The 17,257-nt window shown below is 36.7% G+C and overlaps 1 protein-coding gene across 1 annotated transcript in view; it reads right to left on the bottom strand.

The window, feature by feature from the left end:
* Mcm7 (minichromosome maintenance 7) overlaps window positions 1–17,257 on the bottom strand; it is a 92,883-nt gene that overhangs the window by 34,380 nt on the left and 41,246 nt on the right. The window contains exons 8-10 of the mRNA XM_083112779.1: window positions 15,655–15,868; window positions 5,904–5,987; window positions 743–954 (exon numbers count right to left, since the gene is read on the bottom strand). Of these exons, the coding sequence (XP_082968905.1) occupies window positions 743–954; window positions 5,904–5,987; window positions 15,655–15,868 (510 nt within the window). The remainder of the gene's footprint in view (window positions 1–742; window positions 955–5,903; window positions 5,988–15,654; window positions 15,869–17,257) is intronic.

Raw genomic sequence — 17,257 nt, 5'->3', positions numbered from 1 at the left:
GTGTATCTATCGCACCAAACCACACTCCCTGAATGATCTATGGGATCGCATTGTGGGCGAAACAAGAGGACTTTCTCGGGATATGCTACAACGTGCACTTTGCAGTTTTTACGATCGGTTGGCATATTGTCAGACAGTCGACGGGGAAGCTTTGAGGCATTCTGTAAGTCAACGTCATGTTTTCTTGTTCATGCTCTCTGTAAGAGTGTGGAAACTGGGTTTCTGTGTAGCCATGTTTCAGAGCTTTTTCAGTAATGGTAGCTACCTTTTGTCGTAGGTCCTCTTCTCTCAACAGTAGAGAAGGCTCTTTGATAAAAGTTCAGCCACACATTAGCATTTTCAGGTACTCACATTTTCCGCAAAGTTGTTTTCTTATTTTCTATTTCGGTAGCCACTGCCACCATCCTTGTTCTTCCGAAATTAATAGGAAATAACTTAAAACAGCTTCGCAGAAAACGTGAGTACCTGAATTATCTACCTATTACCACGTCTCTCATTCCCATAGTATGAATTATCTTTTTGTTTTGGGGGGATGGCTGGAAAAAGAGTGTATGTACTGGTTACCTGCATCTGGTTTCCTGTAGACAGTGGTAATGAATTTGTTGAGTGTGCGGCTGATGGTGATGTCCAGTTTTGTGGAACAAGCGAGTACTAGTTTCTATGTATTTATCTACTACCGGCTCTCTCATTTCCCAATTATGAACGATATGTATATTTGTAAGTTTTAAAGAAGAAAATATACCTTAGCAATGGAAATTGTTTGTTGTTCCATAACTTCATGAATTGCAGTTCTGTCAACATCAGCCATCTTGTCGAACTCGTCAATGCAGCAAACACCCTGATCAGCCAACACGAGAGCTCCTCCCTCCAGCACCATCTCCCCTGTCAATGGATCCTTCATCACGGCAGCCGTCAGACCAACGCCTGATGAACCACGGCCTGTGGTATACTGGCCTTAAGACAAGGAAAGAAAAATACATCTTTTAAAAGGATTAGACACAACTTCCATCATTAATGGTTTCTTTTAGCTTCTTACTTTAAATATATTTTACTACATTTTTCTTTAATGGGCGGTAAAGTGAATGCAACTTTGTATGTATGACTGCTGATTGTGTTATTTGCTGCTCAAAAATTTTAATTTTTATTATTTCTTTTTCACTTTATGATTACATATTTTAGTTCTGGACTGAATTCCTTATTAATAGGGACATGAAGTTTTCATTTTATTTTTTCCTAAATTTCGATGTTATTTTTTACTGCAATTTGGTGCTATTTTTCGCAGTTTAGAGCAAAATTTGGTGTTATCAATTTAAAATCTGTGTTATGTTTACATGCATTTTTACTACTCCTTATATGCTTAAGATTTTCACATTGTTTTAGTTCTGGAAAATTTAGACAGATTTTAGTTTTAATTACAAAAAAAAAATTGGCTTACCTTTGGAAGAAATGACTAAATTTCTTGCATTTGGAAAACTATTTCACCTCATCAGCCACTAATTATGAAATGTTTACTGAATGATAACACCCAAATCTTTGAACACATCACATTTCCTTAACAAAAATATCTCTGCAACCTTAAAATACTGTCTTGTATGGACCCCCCCCCACCAAACACAAAAATGTGCTTTTCCTGAAAATTTTCCAGTTTGTGCGAAATTTCCCTTTTGGGAAGGTACCCCCAGAATGAACTCTATTTCAGGAAGAGGTTAAGCACTGTCAGTCATCACGGTTCTCACGTAAACTCTTAACTGTATTTTCCCCGAGTTTTCCAGAATCAGCACATTTTTTCCAGAGTACTCAATACCCAGTACATTACTATTCTAAATATATTTTACAATGCCCTATCGTACATCTCTTTTATCAGTAATATTACCGATCTGATATATTTATAAACAATCTGTAATTTAGTGCAATATTATGTCATCAAAATCCACCAGAAACACCCAGTTATGTACATTAATTAAGGAGGTGAATGAACCATTCATCGAACTTTCAAGGAGCACTTGCAATTTTAAATCAGATCAGTAGACCAATTAGTAAATTTTGTGTACTACATCAGTATCAGCCAATAATACAACAAATTAAATAATCAAATGATATCTTTATGCACTTAAACTTAAATCAAAGAAACACACACCATCATGCACTACAACCATGAACTGAACATAGATAGTGGTCAGGCACACCACGCCTGGCTTCCGTTATTGCAATAATTAACACCGGTGAAGAGCAGACGACAGTATCACACGTAGTGGTGATTTAGAAAAAACAACAGAAACGCACCAAACAACAACACAACGAATTCCAACGAGGATGGTGGCAGTGGCTACCGAAATTAATAGAAAATAATGTAAAACAGTTTTGCGGAAAACGTGAGTACCTTATTTAATTAAGGAGTAAGTTTTTTTTGGGAATTCTTACAATTTTTTTACAGCACACAAAAACTTTCAAACACCGTCACAATCATGTGGTGTTCAAAGGCATTGCTAATTGGCCTACGGAAGTGAGAAAACATTTCGTCTTTAGTTTTCATAATTGAATGGGGTGGTTACGAAAGCCATGTGGTTGTTTAGCAGCCTGTAAGATATGGAAGTCAGCTGCAATTTTCAAGATTCTCTAGAAGCTTCAAACCTCCCATGTGATTCAAGTATCGTACTGTCCAGCATTTCAGTAACAGTGGAAAACTGAAAGATGGGACCAGCCAGGGACAGCCACGTACTATAAGGAATGTGCAACTGGATAAATCAGTGTACGGAAGTCAGTGATGGTCTGTGAACTGATCAGTTCCAAAATGTCCATGTCTCGTATGTTGCAAAGTGACCTAGGACTGAAAGCTTACAAACAACACACAGACCACTTTCTCAGAAAGATATAAAGGCAAAGTGCCTACTGGATTATTTGGCAGTTTTCAACTTGCAGAATGACAGGATGTATGCCACATTCTGCTTCAATCATGGTGTGGTGGAAAATGGGGCATTATGATAGCGTCACTGAGCTCCTTTTCTGTACGGAAGAGGTAAAAATCATCAGCCTGAGTGTACCAGGAGACAGTCCTGGAGATAATGGTCAAGGATCTAAGCAATATTATTCCATTGCCAGGAGTAGAGTTTTCAGCAGGATTGTACACCAGCTCATATGGCTCAAACAACCCAGCAGTGTCTTGAGACACTGTGCTCAACTTCATTTCTCCTTCAGATGGATCATTTGGCAGTGCAGGCCTCAGCTTCCTGGACTAGAAATTGTGGTCTGTACCTCATGACAAGATTTGCAAGAATATATAATGCAGTATTGTCACTTTGAACCACTATCTTGTGAAGGCAGTGGAAGATTTCCCCCTTGATACAGGCATAATGCAATTGATGAGTGGCCACAGACACTTAGATGTGCAGGTCAAAGGTGGTAATTTTGTACTTTGTGTCCATGTATAAAGCATAATCTGTTATTTCACTCAGAGCTTTGAAATATTTATATGGTAAGACTGGGTGTGTATATGTAGAATACTTTCGACAAACAGAAGATAATACAGGGTGTCTTTCAAAATAACAAATCCAAAATTCATGACTTTAATTATTAATTAAGAATAATGCTAAAATATTTTTCAAAGCAGCTAAAGAGATAGGTTTGGAAGTTAGCAGAGAAAACTAAATAAATGCGTACAGGCCAAAACCAAGTGTTAGGTAATAATTGATAACAACTTGTTTGAACCAGTTTCCAAAATCAAGTACTTAGGAATAATACTAACAAATGAAAATTATATTAAAGAGGAAATAAAAAGCAGGCTTAATTCAGGAAATTAATGTTACTTTTCTCATCATAAACTTTTGTCTTCTAGCTTAACATCTAAGAAACTAAAAGTTAAAATATACAAAACAGTAATTTTGCCTGGAATATTATATGGATGCGAAACTTGGTCCCTTACATTGAAAGAGGAACATAAATTGGTAAAGCTGTAGTATTCGTGTACTATGTTTTCTTTATTTCCTTTTGTGAAATAAATCTTGAATATAAGATCCTTAGGAAAATATTTGGACCTAAAAGGGATGAGGAGACAGGTGAATGGAGAAGATTACATAATTTGTATTCATGTCCAGATATTATTACAATGATTAAATCAAGAAGACTTAGGTGGGCAGGCCATATGGCACGAATGGGAGAGGAAAGAGAAGTTCACAGGATTCTTGTTGGCAAACCTGATGGTAAGAGACCTGTAGGAAGGCCAAGATGAAGATGGAGGAACAACGTTGAGATGGACCTAAAGGAAATCGGTAGGGATGGAAAAGAGTATATAGATCTTGCTCAGGATAGGGACAGATGGAAGGCCTGTGTTGCTGCAGCCATGAACCTTCGGGTTTAAGAAGGCTAGAGAGTTAGTTTGTCCTTCAGATGTGTTTCATTGGTATTCAATGATAAATAGATGATTTTTCCATGAGTTTTTACTTTTCTTCAAATTCCCTGAGAATTCTAGGTTTTTCCAGGCATGTGGGAACCCTGAGTCATGTCTGCGCCAAACTGCAATAAATGAAGCGTGATAATCTCTTTTGAATCAAACTATCACCAGCTAGACTACAAATGAAAGATCTAATCAGGTAGTTTGAACAGAAGTGTTTTCCCCAGTTCATATTGCATATTTCAAAGGCGTTTTTCAGGTTAAAGTGTAAAAATCTATTCTGAAAAAATGGCATAATTCGCGATTCTGAAACACCGAAAACTTTCCTCCTTAACCTACCCAAATACATTTTAAACACTCGATTTTGCTTTCCTCAACTTTTCAGTGTTATCGTTAAAACAAAAAATTCACGTCCCTACTTATGAAGTCAGAAGTTGGACTTCTAGGCACTAAAATTGCCCAACTGCAGACAAGAAGGCACTGAAAATAGTGAAAAAGTCATGATAATAGAGGGTGTCCGAATTGAAATGCCCTATTTTCAACTGTCTGTAACTCCACATGTATATGATGCATCCATGAATTATACATAGTCCTAAAGTTTGTGAGAAAAGTAGTAATTAGTACATTTTAAAAAATTTGTACATTTTAGTACATTTCTACTTGTGCCACACGACACACACGTAGGATCTCGATACTCGATTTCCCACCAGGTTGCCTGTAGCATATGTCACTGTCCCACTGACAACAGTAATCCTTTCATGAAGAGGTACCAGAGTTGTAACTTTGGTTGAATACACCCACAGAAAAAAAATTCAGAGGGGTAATGTCAGGTGCATGTAGAAATATTTTTAATGTACTAATTACTACTTTGATAACAGAAACGTTAGGACTATGTATATTCATTAATGTATAATTAATTTGGATGCATCATTTACATGTGGAGTTGAAATTAGGGTGTTTCAATTCGGATGTAATAAAAATTACAACAAAGCATATAAGACATGAATTCTAATGTTGCAAATAATGGAAAATCCTAAACTTCAAAATGGTGGCCGTGGTGGCTGTCAGTAACGCATCTGACTACCATGCTCAAGGACCCGGGTTCGATCCCTGGCCGATTCAAATCTGGGAACTTTTCTGGAAGCGGCTCTGATCACATCACCCCCACTCACGACCGGATCAAGAAAGTGTGGGGCGTTACCCCCCCCCCCATATGCCTTCATAGCGTGGTGCTAAGCACAGGGGAGCACTTTACTTTTTTATTTATTTATTTTTATTTCCCCCCATTGAAAATTTAATACTTCTATAATGTTGGTTACAGAACATCACTGGCTTATCTTCTCCCGAGCAGCATATAATATATATCGAGTTTAGTGTACAGCGAGAGACCAACATCAGAGCATTCCCGTCGTGTCACTGAATGTGTGAATTTTATTTAGTCTGGTAAACTCATTGTATATGGTAATGGACCACAACTGCAACTTTTTACTTTAGTAAAAATACAGTTTTAACTTACTTCTTGGAGCAAGACGATCAATGTAAGACAAAAGCTGAGACTTGGCTACACCAGGATCACCCATCAAACAGATGTTTATATTTCCTGAAAGAAAGCAACATCACCTGAGTCAAACCCATATTCTATCACATATTGAAGTAGATATTAATAAAAAAAGACAGAGAAAGCCAACACTTCAGTTTATCTACAACTTACTTAATTTAAAAGTAATATTTTATTATTTCTTTCAAGTGAGCTAACTACAGAAAAACATATTAATTCAATATTAAATACCTTTACATTGGGAGTGGTGCTCTTAATATAGTGTGTTTAGCATATTTCAGTATGAATAAGTGCAATACAGTGGAACCCAGATTTTACATTTTCATACTTTATACATTCATCTTCATGGGCCCAACAGAGCAAAATGTTTTACATTTTCGAGGATGATTTCATCATATGAAAAATGTACAATCTATGTTTCACTGTTTACGGAAAGGTATAATTAAGAACAATATTTTAATATTTTGTTTTAAGTCCATATTATGCACAGATATTATGACGTTAAGCCATGATACTTACATGTCAAAAAAAAAAAAAAAGGCTGTTATTTTTTTACCCAGGATTGGCAACACTGATGAAGTTGAGCATGCGCAGGAGCATGCCCTAGTATTCTGTGCTTGCAACAGAGATAGAATCGTCAGAGTGAGGTTGCGTACGTGCGAGTAGCAGTAAGGTGAAATGGCTGCTGTAATACAAAAACCTGCCAAATGTGAAGTGAGATCTGCCATACGATTTCTGAACGCCAAAGGACAGAATGCAGCTGACATCGATCGGGAATTGTGTGCCATTTATGGACCGACAGTGATGAGTGAAGGGAAGGTCAGGCAATGGTGCAGAGAGTTTCGGGAAGGGCATTCAAATGTTCATGACAATGAGCGTAGCGGAAGGCCTAGTGTTCAGACGGACGATCTGGTGGAACGCGTTAACGAGAAAGAACGTTCCAATCGCCGGTTCACAATATCTGAACTCGCCAAAGAGTTTCCAGAAGTGTCTGCGAAAACAGTGCATCGAATTGTGACTGACAACCTGGGGTACCAAAAATGCTGACAGATGCTCACAAAGAGCAAAGGAGGACAGATGAACGTGGTTTTTTGGCCTGCTGGAGGGAGGATGTGGATGACCTCTTTTCGCACATAGTGACGGGGCGTGAAACGTGGATATCGTTCGGCACTGGGGAGTTGAAGCAGCAGTCAATGCAATGGCGGCACTCTGGTTCTCCTAAAGCAAAGACATTCAAACAAACACCATCAGTTCACAAAATCATGGCAACCATGTTTTGGGACCAAAAGGGTGTGATTTTTGTGGAATTCTTGGAACCAGGACGAACAATTACAGCAGAGGTGTTTTGCAAAACACTGAATAATCTGCGACGTGCCATCCAAAATCGGCGGAGAAAAATGCTACGATCTGGAATTTTTCTCGAAGCGTTTCAACGACAGTGACGTGCTTAAGACATCAGTTCGGGACTGGCTGCACTCTCAGACGGCATATTTTTACGCAGAGGGTATACGGAAGTTGTCCCATGCTATCAGAAATGTCTGGAGGTTAATGGTGACTACGTCGAAAAATAGCCAAGGTATGTACTTGTTTATCGATCACAATAAATTTCTTCTCCCATCATTTTCTTGTTTTTTTAAAAAAAATATCAGCCCTTTCTTTTGACATGCACCTCGTAATTCGCTTGATTAACGCCTGATGGCGTTAGATGTCTTATGGCATAGATACACTGTACGAGCAGTTACTGAAAATCTCAATAATGTCTGTAGAATCCCTGTAGTTAGTGATCCTACATTTTTGTGGAAGTTGGGATGATTGTTGTTTGATACAATCATGCAATGCAGCACTGTAATTGTTAGAAAGCATCCAGAAAACATGATAAGTATCACGACAAACAATGTAATTCAATCATTTGAGATTCCTTCACTTTCTTTTATGTCTAAAATAATTCAAACATGGCATCTAATGTCTTTACTCAGGGACAAGTTGTCTGATCCAAGGTTTAGACGACGCTTGGACAGCTGGCATAGACACACAGAAGATAGTGCGAAAGTTCGCACAGAAGATAGTGCGAAAGTTCGCACAGGTGTGTTTGCTTATTTTGTTGAAATGGAACAACAACAGATTGTTGAAATATAAAGGATTCCTTAGCACACACGACTATGTTGTAGTTTTACGGTTTGAGAAGTGCATTATCATATCGGTGTTGATAAAAACTGTGGAAGCAGCACAGAGAGTGTTCAAGTAGTTCCCGTGCAAGGAAAAGATGGCAATGGGAAAAAGCTTTATGCAGTGGTGTAAAATTCTCGTGTTTTCATAAATTGCATGGTCATCAGGGTGTTGTTTGGATACATGGCCTGACAAGAACAGTTTAAGGAACAAGTTGCTGCAGTGTTTACCTTGGAAGTAGGTCGACGTTCAGATTTCCTGAGTGAAAAAGTAGGTTGATGACAAGCTAGAATGACAACAAGAACTGACGCAATGTAACAAGGTAAGGTTTTTTACTATAACCTACAGAGTTCGTGAGAAGTTTTACATGCTGTTTGTTTGCCATCAATTCCATTCAAGTGGAAGTTTTGTTCTGTCTTCGCTTAAACTGATCATTACGCTTGTAATGTAACTATTCCTTGTCAAGCATGCAAAGAATGTTGATGATTACATCACACAATGTTGTTCAACTCCACTAAGATGAATCATGAGTTGAATAATTAACAATTACATTAAATTGAAGTACGAAATGGAGTATTACATATCAGCTACTTGTGCCTTTGTAGCACGTAATTGAAGAACATTACGTAATGTCACGTACTGACAAGAAAAATATACATGGAGAAATAAGACTATTTTTTACTGTATTGGTTGTGCACCACATTGTCAGAAAATTGAAGTGTATATAGGTATGAAAAACATGAGTGTATATATATATTCTTTTAGTACATATCTGATTGCAAATATCATGATTCAAAGTTGCATTTTATGTAAAGACTATGATATATATAGACCAAAGTGTTTGGGCTTTTCTCACATTTGAGCCATAAATCATATTATATTTAAGGACATTCAATAATACTATAATGTTGGAATTTGTATTTAATGGAAATCATTGAGACGATAACGTTGTATTCTGATCAATAGGTCTGACCACAGAATTTTCTTATTCATGCTGACTGATATAAGCCGTCTGCAATAAACACATACTTATCGTTATACAAATGAGTAGGGATGTGACGAAGCTAAAAATTTACCAATGCCGATGTACTCACCAATAATTTTTGGAACCGATACCGATGCCGATATTTAACCGATTCCGATGCATAAGATTATTAAACAGAAATGGGATGTTTTATTCAGCATGACAAAAATAAATTTGCTATGTAAATTTCTATTGCATATCATATGTATATACATATATATTCTCAAGAGATGCGAATGTACATTTGCATCTACAAAATGTTATGTGAACCTTTATGAAGAACATGGATTCTTAAGAGATTAAACATTAGAACATGCAGTTCTTTGAAATGCAAAATGAATTCCTGTTCTGCCAGATTCAACTTCAGAAACACGAGATTTGGAAGCACTTCAGGAAGTAACCTACTTCTTCTCTTATCTCAAATCTGTTCAGCAACACTGAACACTCAATCACTGAATACTGATGCAGCAGGTATACCCAAGTATTTTCTCAGGACTTGCTTCAGGTTTGAATACTCATTTTAGAATTTCCAATACAGCAGCAGATCCTGGTTCAGCAATGTACTGTTTTATTTCCGATTTATAGTTAGGTTGATCCTCTGAATGAGTTTGCAATAATTTTATTACAAAAACTCTACAATAATGACGAACCATAACCAAATTTTCAATAAATCTTACAAATCTAGAATATAAAACTTATTAGAAGGTAAAACTCTAGTATCATCTGTACCGGTTTAAATATCGGATTTTTGCAGATTCCGATGCGTCAATTTCAGCTGATTTCATACATCTGTAATCGGCTTCGGCACATCCCTACAAATGAGTTAGAATTTTACAAACCACTTTGATGCATATTATAAAGAGTGTCACTTTGTGTATCTTTCTCGATATGTATATTAACAATGTGTTCCCTTGCAGGTGGTGGGATTCTGAAGTGTATATTGGACATAATAACTAGAGGCACATATTTTTGGTAAATAAAAAAGGAAAATTTCGGTACAAAAACAGAGTCAATTTCAGGTTCAAAAGAGGTAAATAAAATGAAATTTCGCAGATATAGCGGTGAAAAAGCAATATATAAAATTACATTTTAGTTTTAAAAATGTGAATATAATCCCAAATTTGATTTAACAACTGCACTATTACACAAAATAAATATATCCCTTCTAATAGCACATTAAATCATTACTAATATTAAGTTTATTCCTGTATAAAGGAGTCCATTTTTGATTCTCAAATATTTACCGCAGAATTAATCAATTTTCCGTGAATTGCATAACTCACAAGTTGCTTCACACTTCAGAAAGTGTTGCGTCGGTATATAAACATTAAATTTCGTTGAAAAGGTTTTCTTGGGCTTATGAGCTTCATTCAGGGAATGAAGTGCAGAGATAAGTCAGGGTGACGTTATATGTATTTGGTGTGGGAGGGGTCCAGTGTAGGTGGCGGGCCAATCAGGTGGCGTTTCTCCGACGTCAGCTCCCAGCCGACTAACGATATCACCTGGCTGATTGCCCAAGAAAACCTTTTCAATATTCGCCGCCAGGAAAGCTTCAAGAATTATATTAAATTTCGTGTTTAAGAGTGTATTTCGCATTTCATTTTGTATCATTTCCTGACAAAACAAGGTAAGAAAATGCACCTCACACCTTCAGGAAACATGAAAAATTAACATGAGAATGTGTTATTTAACATTTCGTGTTTTCGTCAAAAACGAAATATGCATGCCTCTAATAATAACTAACCAGTAAATCGTACGAGGTTTGTTCAATTAGTACCAAATAAAACGATTTTTAGAATACAAAGTAGGGATGTGAAGAAGCAGATTACAGATGTATGAAAATCGGCAGAAATTGACATATCGGCATCGGCAAAAATCCGATATTTAAACTGGTACAGATAATACTAGAGTTTACCTTATAATATGTTTTATATTTTAGTTTTGTAAGATTTATTGAAAATTAGGTTTTGATTCTACATCATTGTCGAGTTTTTGTAATAAAATTATTGCAAACTCTTATTCAGAGGATCAACCTACCTCAAAATCAGAAATAGAACAGTACATTGTTGAACCAACTAGTCCACTTGACCAGGATCAGGTGTTGTATTGGAAATTCGAAAATGAGTATTCAAAACTGAAGCAAGTGCTGAGAAAATACTTGGGCATACCTGCTGCATCAGTATTCAGTGTTGCTGGACAGATTTGCAATAAAGGAAGAAGTAGGTTACTTCCAGAAGTGCATCAAAAACTCGTGTTTCTGAAGTTGAATCTGGTAGCAGTAAATTTACAACATTAAGAACAGGAATTCATTTTGCATTTCAAAGAACTGCTTGTGTACTAATGTTAAATCTCTTGAGTATCTATGTTCTTCTTAAAGGTTCACATGATAACCACTTTTTGTAAATGCAAATGTGCATTCGCATCTCTTGAGAATATATATGTATATACATACGCTATGCAATAGAAATGTACATAGCAAAATTATTTTTGTCGTTCTAAAAATAACATCCCTTCTGTTGAATAATCTTATGTATCGGAATCTGTTAAATATCGGCATCGGTTCCAAAAAGTATCGGTGAGTACATCGGTAAATTTTCAGCTTCGTCACATCTCTAATAGAAAGGTTTTTTTTATCAGGTTATTTGGGAATTCTTTGGGTTAGAGTCAGTGCATCTATGATCCTCCAAACTGCATAACCACAGTCGCGTACCGTAGAAAAATGCTAACCAGGATTGGACCTACAGTTTAAAGTATGATCTGAACCACTATGTGCCTCCACCGGGTATCAAACCCAGGACCCCTTGTTTACAAGGCGACGATGCTACAACTGCGCTATCGGTGAGGCCCTTTTAGGGTGGGCTGAGTCATTGGAACAGATATTTGCATAATTCAACCTGACTCTTGTACATTAGGAGTACAGAGTGAAGGAAGGCACTTCAAAGCCAACCTGTGTGTTTAGCATGTGGTGCAACAGCCTATTGAGGGCCCGGGCCTACATACCGACTGCAGGCCTCACTTCCACCTGAGGTGGCAGATCATCCAACTAGTTACGGGGAGACATGTTATCAGCACGACGAACCCCCAGTTCTTGTAGGTTTCCATGACTGGGTTATGCTACTCATCCCTGGCTCCCCAATTTCCTCACGATGGTGGGTAGCCACCTGTCCCATAGATACGTAAAAATCTCAGGATAAAAGTTGTTACGCTTCCCCCAGGAGACTCGAACCTACCCCCTATCCCATTACCGAAGCCCAAAGCATGACACCTTAGACCGCACAGGCATGGTGAGCATAACCTGTGCGTTTGCTGACCACAAATGCAGATAACTACTCCCACTGACATAGAGTTCTCCGAGAAAGGCTTTCGTGAAATAAGTTTATTTATTTGAACTCAACAGCTTATCAATCAAATCATTCACATGCATACTAGTATGGAACCGTTCAAATAGGATGCTTAATGCTGCAGTAATGATGTTATGTCTGTTGTGTTAGATTAATAGGTGAACCTATAATTAATGTTCACATTCAAAGTATTGCATTCTTCTGCCATCTTGGAGGCAGAAATCTTAATTCTAACTTTAGACTTTTACGTGGAAAGAAGTCATGTGACTATTAAAGTTTATGTAAAATTTTCCGAAAAATCTGCACGAAACAAATAAGAAAGTGCTGCAAGAGGTATTTAACACATGGTGACACAGATTTCAAAGTCGAATTTTGCTGAAAATTTTATAAAACTCTCACTCCGTAGTCCATCTGACTACCATGCAGAGTCCCTGATTCGATTCCCAGGGTGAGAATTTTTTACTGCAATTTTACCGCATCGACTGGCTCTGGAGCTCACCTAGCCTCCAGTCAATAGGCACCCAGGGAAGAGGGTTAAGGTGGCCAAGATTAAGAATATGTGAATCTCTAACGTATTTTCATGGTGTAACTCGGGGGGAGGGGGGGGTAACTTTACTTTTTTTAAAAACATAAATATCAGTGGTGATATGAACTCTTTCTAGCATGTAGCAGCAATGGCATGAACAATATGACATTAAGCATCCTGTGAATATTTTGCTGATTAAAAATTAACCTGTGCATGATTGTGGATAATATGGAGACAACTTTGAAACCGATGAACGTAAATCAAACCAGATTTCACAGTTGAATTTCTCTGATCACTTTATAGAAAACTTGGGTATATACAACCACATTTCTATTTAAGTTGAATTCCAGATGACAGTTTCCAACATATGAAAAAGGTATGGCCAATGGTCTATGGTTTAACACATAATGATAATGCCTAGTTAAAGATACAGTATTTGGGTTGCTCTCAACTTTTGACTCACCTTGTAAAAAAAACAACTATATTTTCCTTTGTACTTTACTTATTTTACATTGCTTGCCTGCTTCTTTATGCTAAACAGAACAATGACAAACTAGCAAAATTGATGAAGGAACCAATGCCAAGGTCAGGATTCAAATCAGAGACTTTGATGGCGAGATCATGAGTCAGTTAGCCACACCTAGGAAGCATATTGTATAAAATATCATATTTACTCATACGTAATGAGCACTTTTTTCCAAAATCTTTGCCTACAAAAACTGTGGTGCATATTATGCACAGAATAATTCAGCCAGCCAACACGAAACCGTACATGGTCATTCCATGATTTTGTGACACCTGCATTGATTTTTCATGTTTACAAAACCCTAGAAGAAAATAGTAATTAAAATGTATTACTGGTCAAATAATATGATATATATTGAGTGTGTAAATGCCTTAATGGTAGAAATCTTGTGCTGTCACTGCTAGTTTGAGGGCCCTGAATGTGCCTCGTATAAATGTTATGTTAATCATGAAAAAGTATATATTTTGAAGTTTGTATTAGAAAAAGTAAAGAAGGAATGAGGAAAAACACAAATAAAAGTTTAAAGACCATTTTCCACGATTTTTCCGTCATATAATTTTCTGTGAAACCAAGAAAAGCAGTGCCGTTCTGGTGGAAATGAGTATCAGTGGTATTTGCTGGGTGAGAAATAATAGAAAATAACTTCCCCAGCAGTTCAAATCTATAAGGTAATTAGATCTCGCTTTCTACTATTACAGAATAAATAAGGTGGTTAAAGAGTGAAAGTTTTGGGATGCTAAACCCAATGGAGGGAGAGGGGGGAGGTGGCGTGGGTTGGTGATTTATTGTTTACACAAGAGGATATTCTCCTCTTGATCAGCATAGCAACAGCTTTACAACCTACAACTAAGAAATCCATGCCATTTCTTGAAACTGGATTGTTCTGCGCATTATATATGAGATCTAATTGTCAGTCACTTTTCCCCACCAAAAACCAGGGTGCACATTATACACGGTAAATGTCTAAATATTCAGTTTGATATTCTAAGGTGCGTACAACTGCAGACACGTTTTTTTATACAAAGTGTGACAATTCAATTCCTGGAATAGCCACAGCACATTGCACAAGCATGTTTGGACAAGTTCCAACAGACCAAATGAATTGTTCATTCTTAATCAGTGGAGGAAGTAGTATGTTTATTTACAAGAAACCAATTACAAAAATGGACCATTCACATCATTCATCTGACTCGTCCCAAAACTAAAAAAATGCACTGAAGGAACAGATATTTCCTGCGACATTCCTGGTATCCAACCCAATGTTACTGTGAGGTATTCTGATAAATGATTTTCGAGACTATTTCTGGCAGTGGCACTATTGTCTCACGAGGTGCAGAGTATTACAAGGAGATTATTTCAAAAGCAACAGCAGGTAAGCAAATTCTGCTTTCACAAGGCCATTCTGGGAATTAAATTGCTACACCTCATCCATTAATTGCAAGGAGGAATGATACATCCAGGTTCATCAATGTGAAAGTATGACATATCGACAGGTTTTTGAAGCATTATGCTTACAGAAGAAAAATTTCACCATGCAAAATATGTTTCAATGCGAAAATCTAGGACTATTTTAAACAAAAAAAACAAAAAACAGATTGTATTAACCTTATTTCATGTTGTGTTGGTCGTAAAATTCATTGAAATGTTTTCCCTATACTTTCTACTACTTTCCCCACTAGTTTTGGCACCTGACATGTTTTGATATTGAATTGCATTTTATCAATCTATGTGGCGTAGTGGTTCACACAATGCACTGCAATGCCAGGGATCCTGGATCGAATCCTGGCCAAGGCATGGGGTTCTTTGCAAGTATATCTTCATCAATTTCATTATATCATCACTCATCTTCAGGATTAGCCAAGAGTGGCATAAAAGCGAAGTAAAATAAATTAAATCAATTTATCATTTGCATTTTGGTGAATATGTTCTTAGTTTTGATGTTTAAATGCTGTGTGTATGTTGCTAAATTGTACCTAAGTACAGAAGTCTAGTTTAGCACCATGAGCCACACACAAAACAAATTAGGGTACCAGATAGATCAAATACTTGCAGGAATTCAGTTGTCAGTACTATTATTCTGCAGCTGTATAGAAATATCTGTTTCAACACCAGCAAGTGATTCTTACCTCTTATTTTCATTCCGTTTGGGTGCCTGTCAACACCACCAACCAAAAGTAGCAAGAGAGCCTTCTTCACATCTTCATGCCCATAGATTTCCGGAGCCAAACTGGTAGCCAACTTGGTGTAGAAGTCCTCCTCTGCCAACAGCTCTATCTCCTCCGGAGTCAGATCTGCAGCAGGGATCTCGTCTTCTTCGGTTTTGTTTAGGCGGACAATGCGCTGTCGATAAGAGAATTTGAAGAACTACGTAAATGTGCATTTTTATGATTGACAGATAGATATGCATTATTTCATTTTTGATGTAAACACAACATGTGAAATACCGTATTTACGCGTGTATAATGCACACCCTGGTTTTTGATAGGGAAAAGTGACAAACAATTATGTCTTGTATATAATGTGCAGTATAATTGAGGTGCATGAGTGAATTCTGCCAGAACACACTGCTTTTATTGGTGTAGCAGAACATTACATTTGAAAGTGAAAAATTGTGGGACATGGACCTTTTCGACTTTTATAAGCAGTTTTGCTCATTTCCTCTTTACTTTTTCTAAAAAGAACTTCAAATATATACTTTTTCCATGACTAACATAACATTTATAGGAGGCATAGAAGATTTCTCCCATTAAGGCATTTGCATACTCCAAATATGTCACATAATTTGGCAAGTAATACATTTTAATTATTATTTTCCTTATCTTTTCATTCATCGAAGTACAATAAAAATCAGAATATTCCTTCATTTTGTGATGAGTTCATTTCAACCGCATTGCACATTAGTGTCGCCATCTTGAATGGAATACTGTTGCCATATTTAGAAACTACTGAATTTAAGCTTTACAACGATATAACATGATAGGGTTCCGTAAACACAAAAAATCAATGCAGGTGTCACAAAATCATGGAATGACCATGTACAGTTTCATATTGGCTGTCCGAATTATTCTGTGCATAATACGCACCAAAAAAAATTTGGAAAAAAGTGTGCATTCTACATGTGTAAATAGGGTAACATGCTGTAATGTTCAGTTTTTCACAAACTGATGCAAAATGTGAAATAAACTCTTGAACACTCAATTTAGAGTTTATTTACCAACACAATACTTATTAAGTCTGAATTATCCTGTCACTTATGCAAAATCATAGACAAAATTATTAAAGGACTCATTCACGTAAATGTCCTGGTAGAAATTAAATGTTTTTATGTCAAATTCACCAATTTAACACCGAAGTGCATTTTATATATACCACTTTTGATCCCAAAATGTGCTCAGTTTGTGTACCGAAATCTTCATCTTTTATTCACCACAAATATATATATATATATATTAATAAAATTTAAAAACCCTGTTTTATTCTTATCTCTTGTACACAATTCTGCATACACTGCAGAAGATAATTAAGAGCCATTATTTTGAAATTCGAACAAAAAAGGGATATTTGGACAGTTGCATTTTTTGATTGGCATGATTTTTTTATATGTTGAAGTAGGTCTTGAGAAATGAATATTGTGCAATTTTGAGACCTTGAAAATGTTTTCCTCCCCTGTAGAAAGTGTCAAATTTCAAGGTCAGACTGCACATTTTTCATGAAAAATGGAACATGGGT

This window comes from Lepisma saccharinum, chromosome 26 (genome assembly GCF_977018435.1).
Source record: "Lepisma saccharinum chromosome 26, izLepSacc3.1, whole genome shotgun sequence".
NCBI lineage: Eukaryota > Metazoa > Arthropoda > Insecta > Zygentoma > Lepismatidae > Lepisma > Lepisma saccharinum.
Note: the sequence above shows the minus strand (reverse complement) of the source record. Positions and strands in the feature narration are given on the sequence as shown.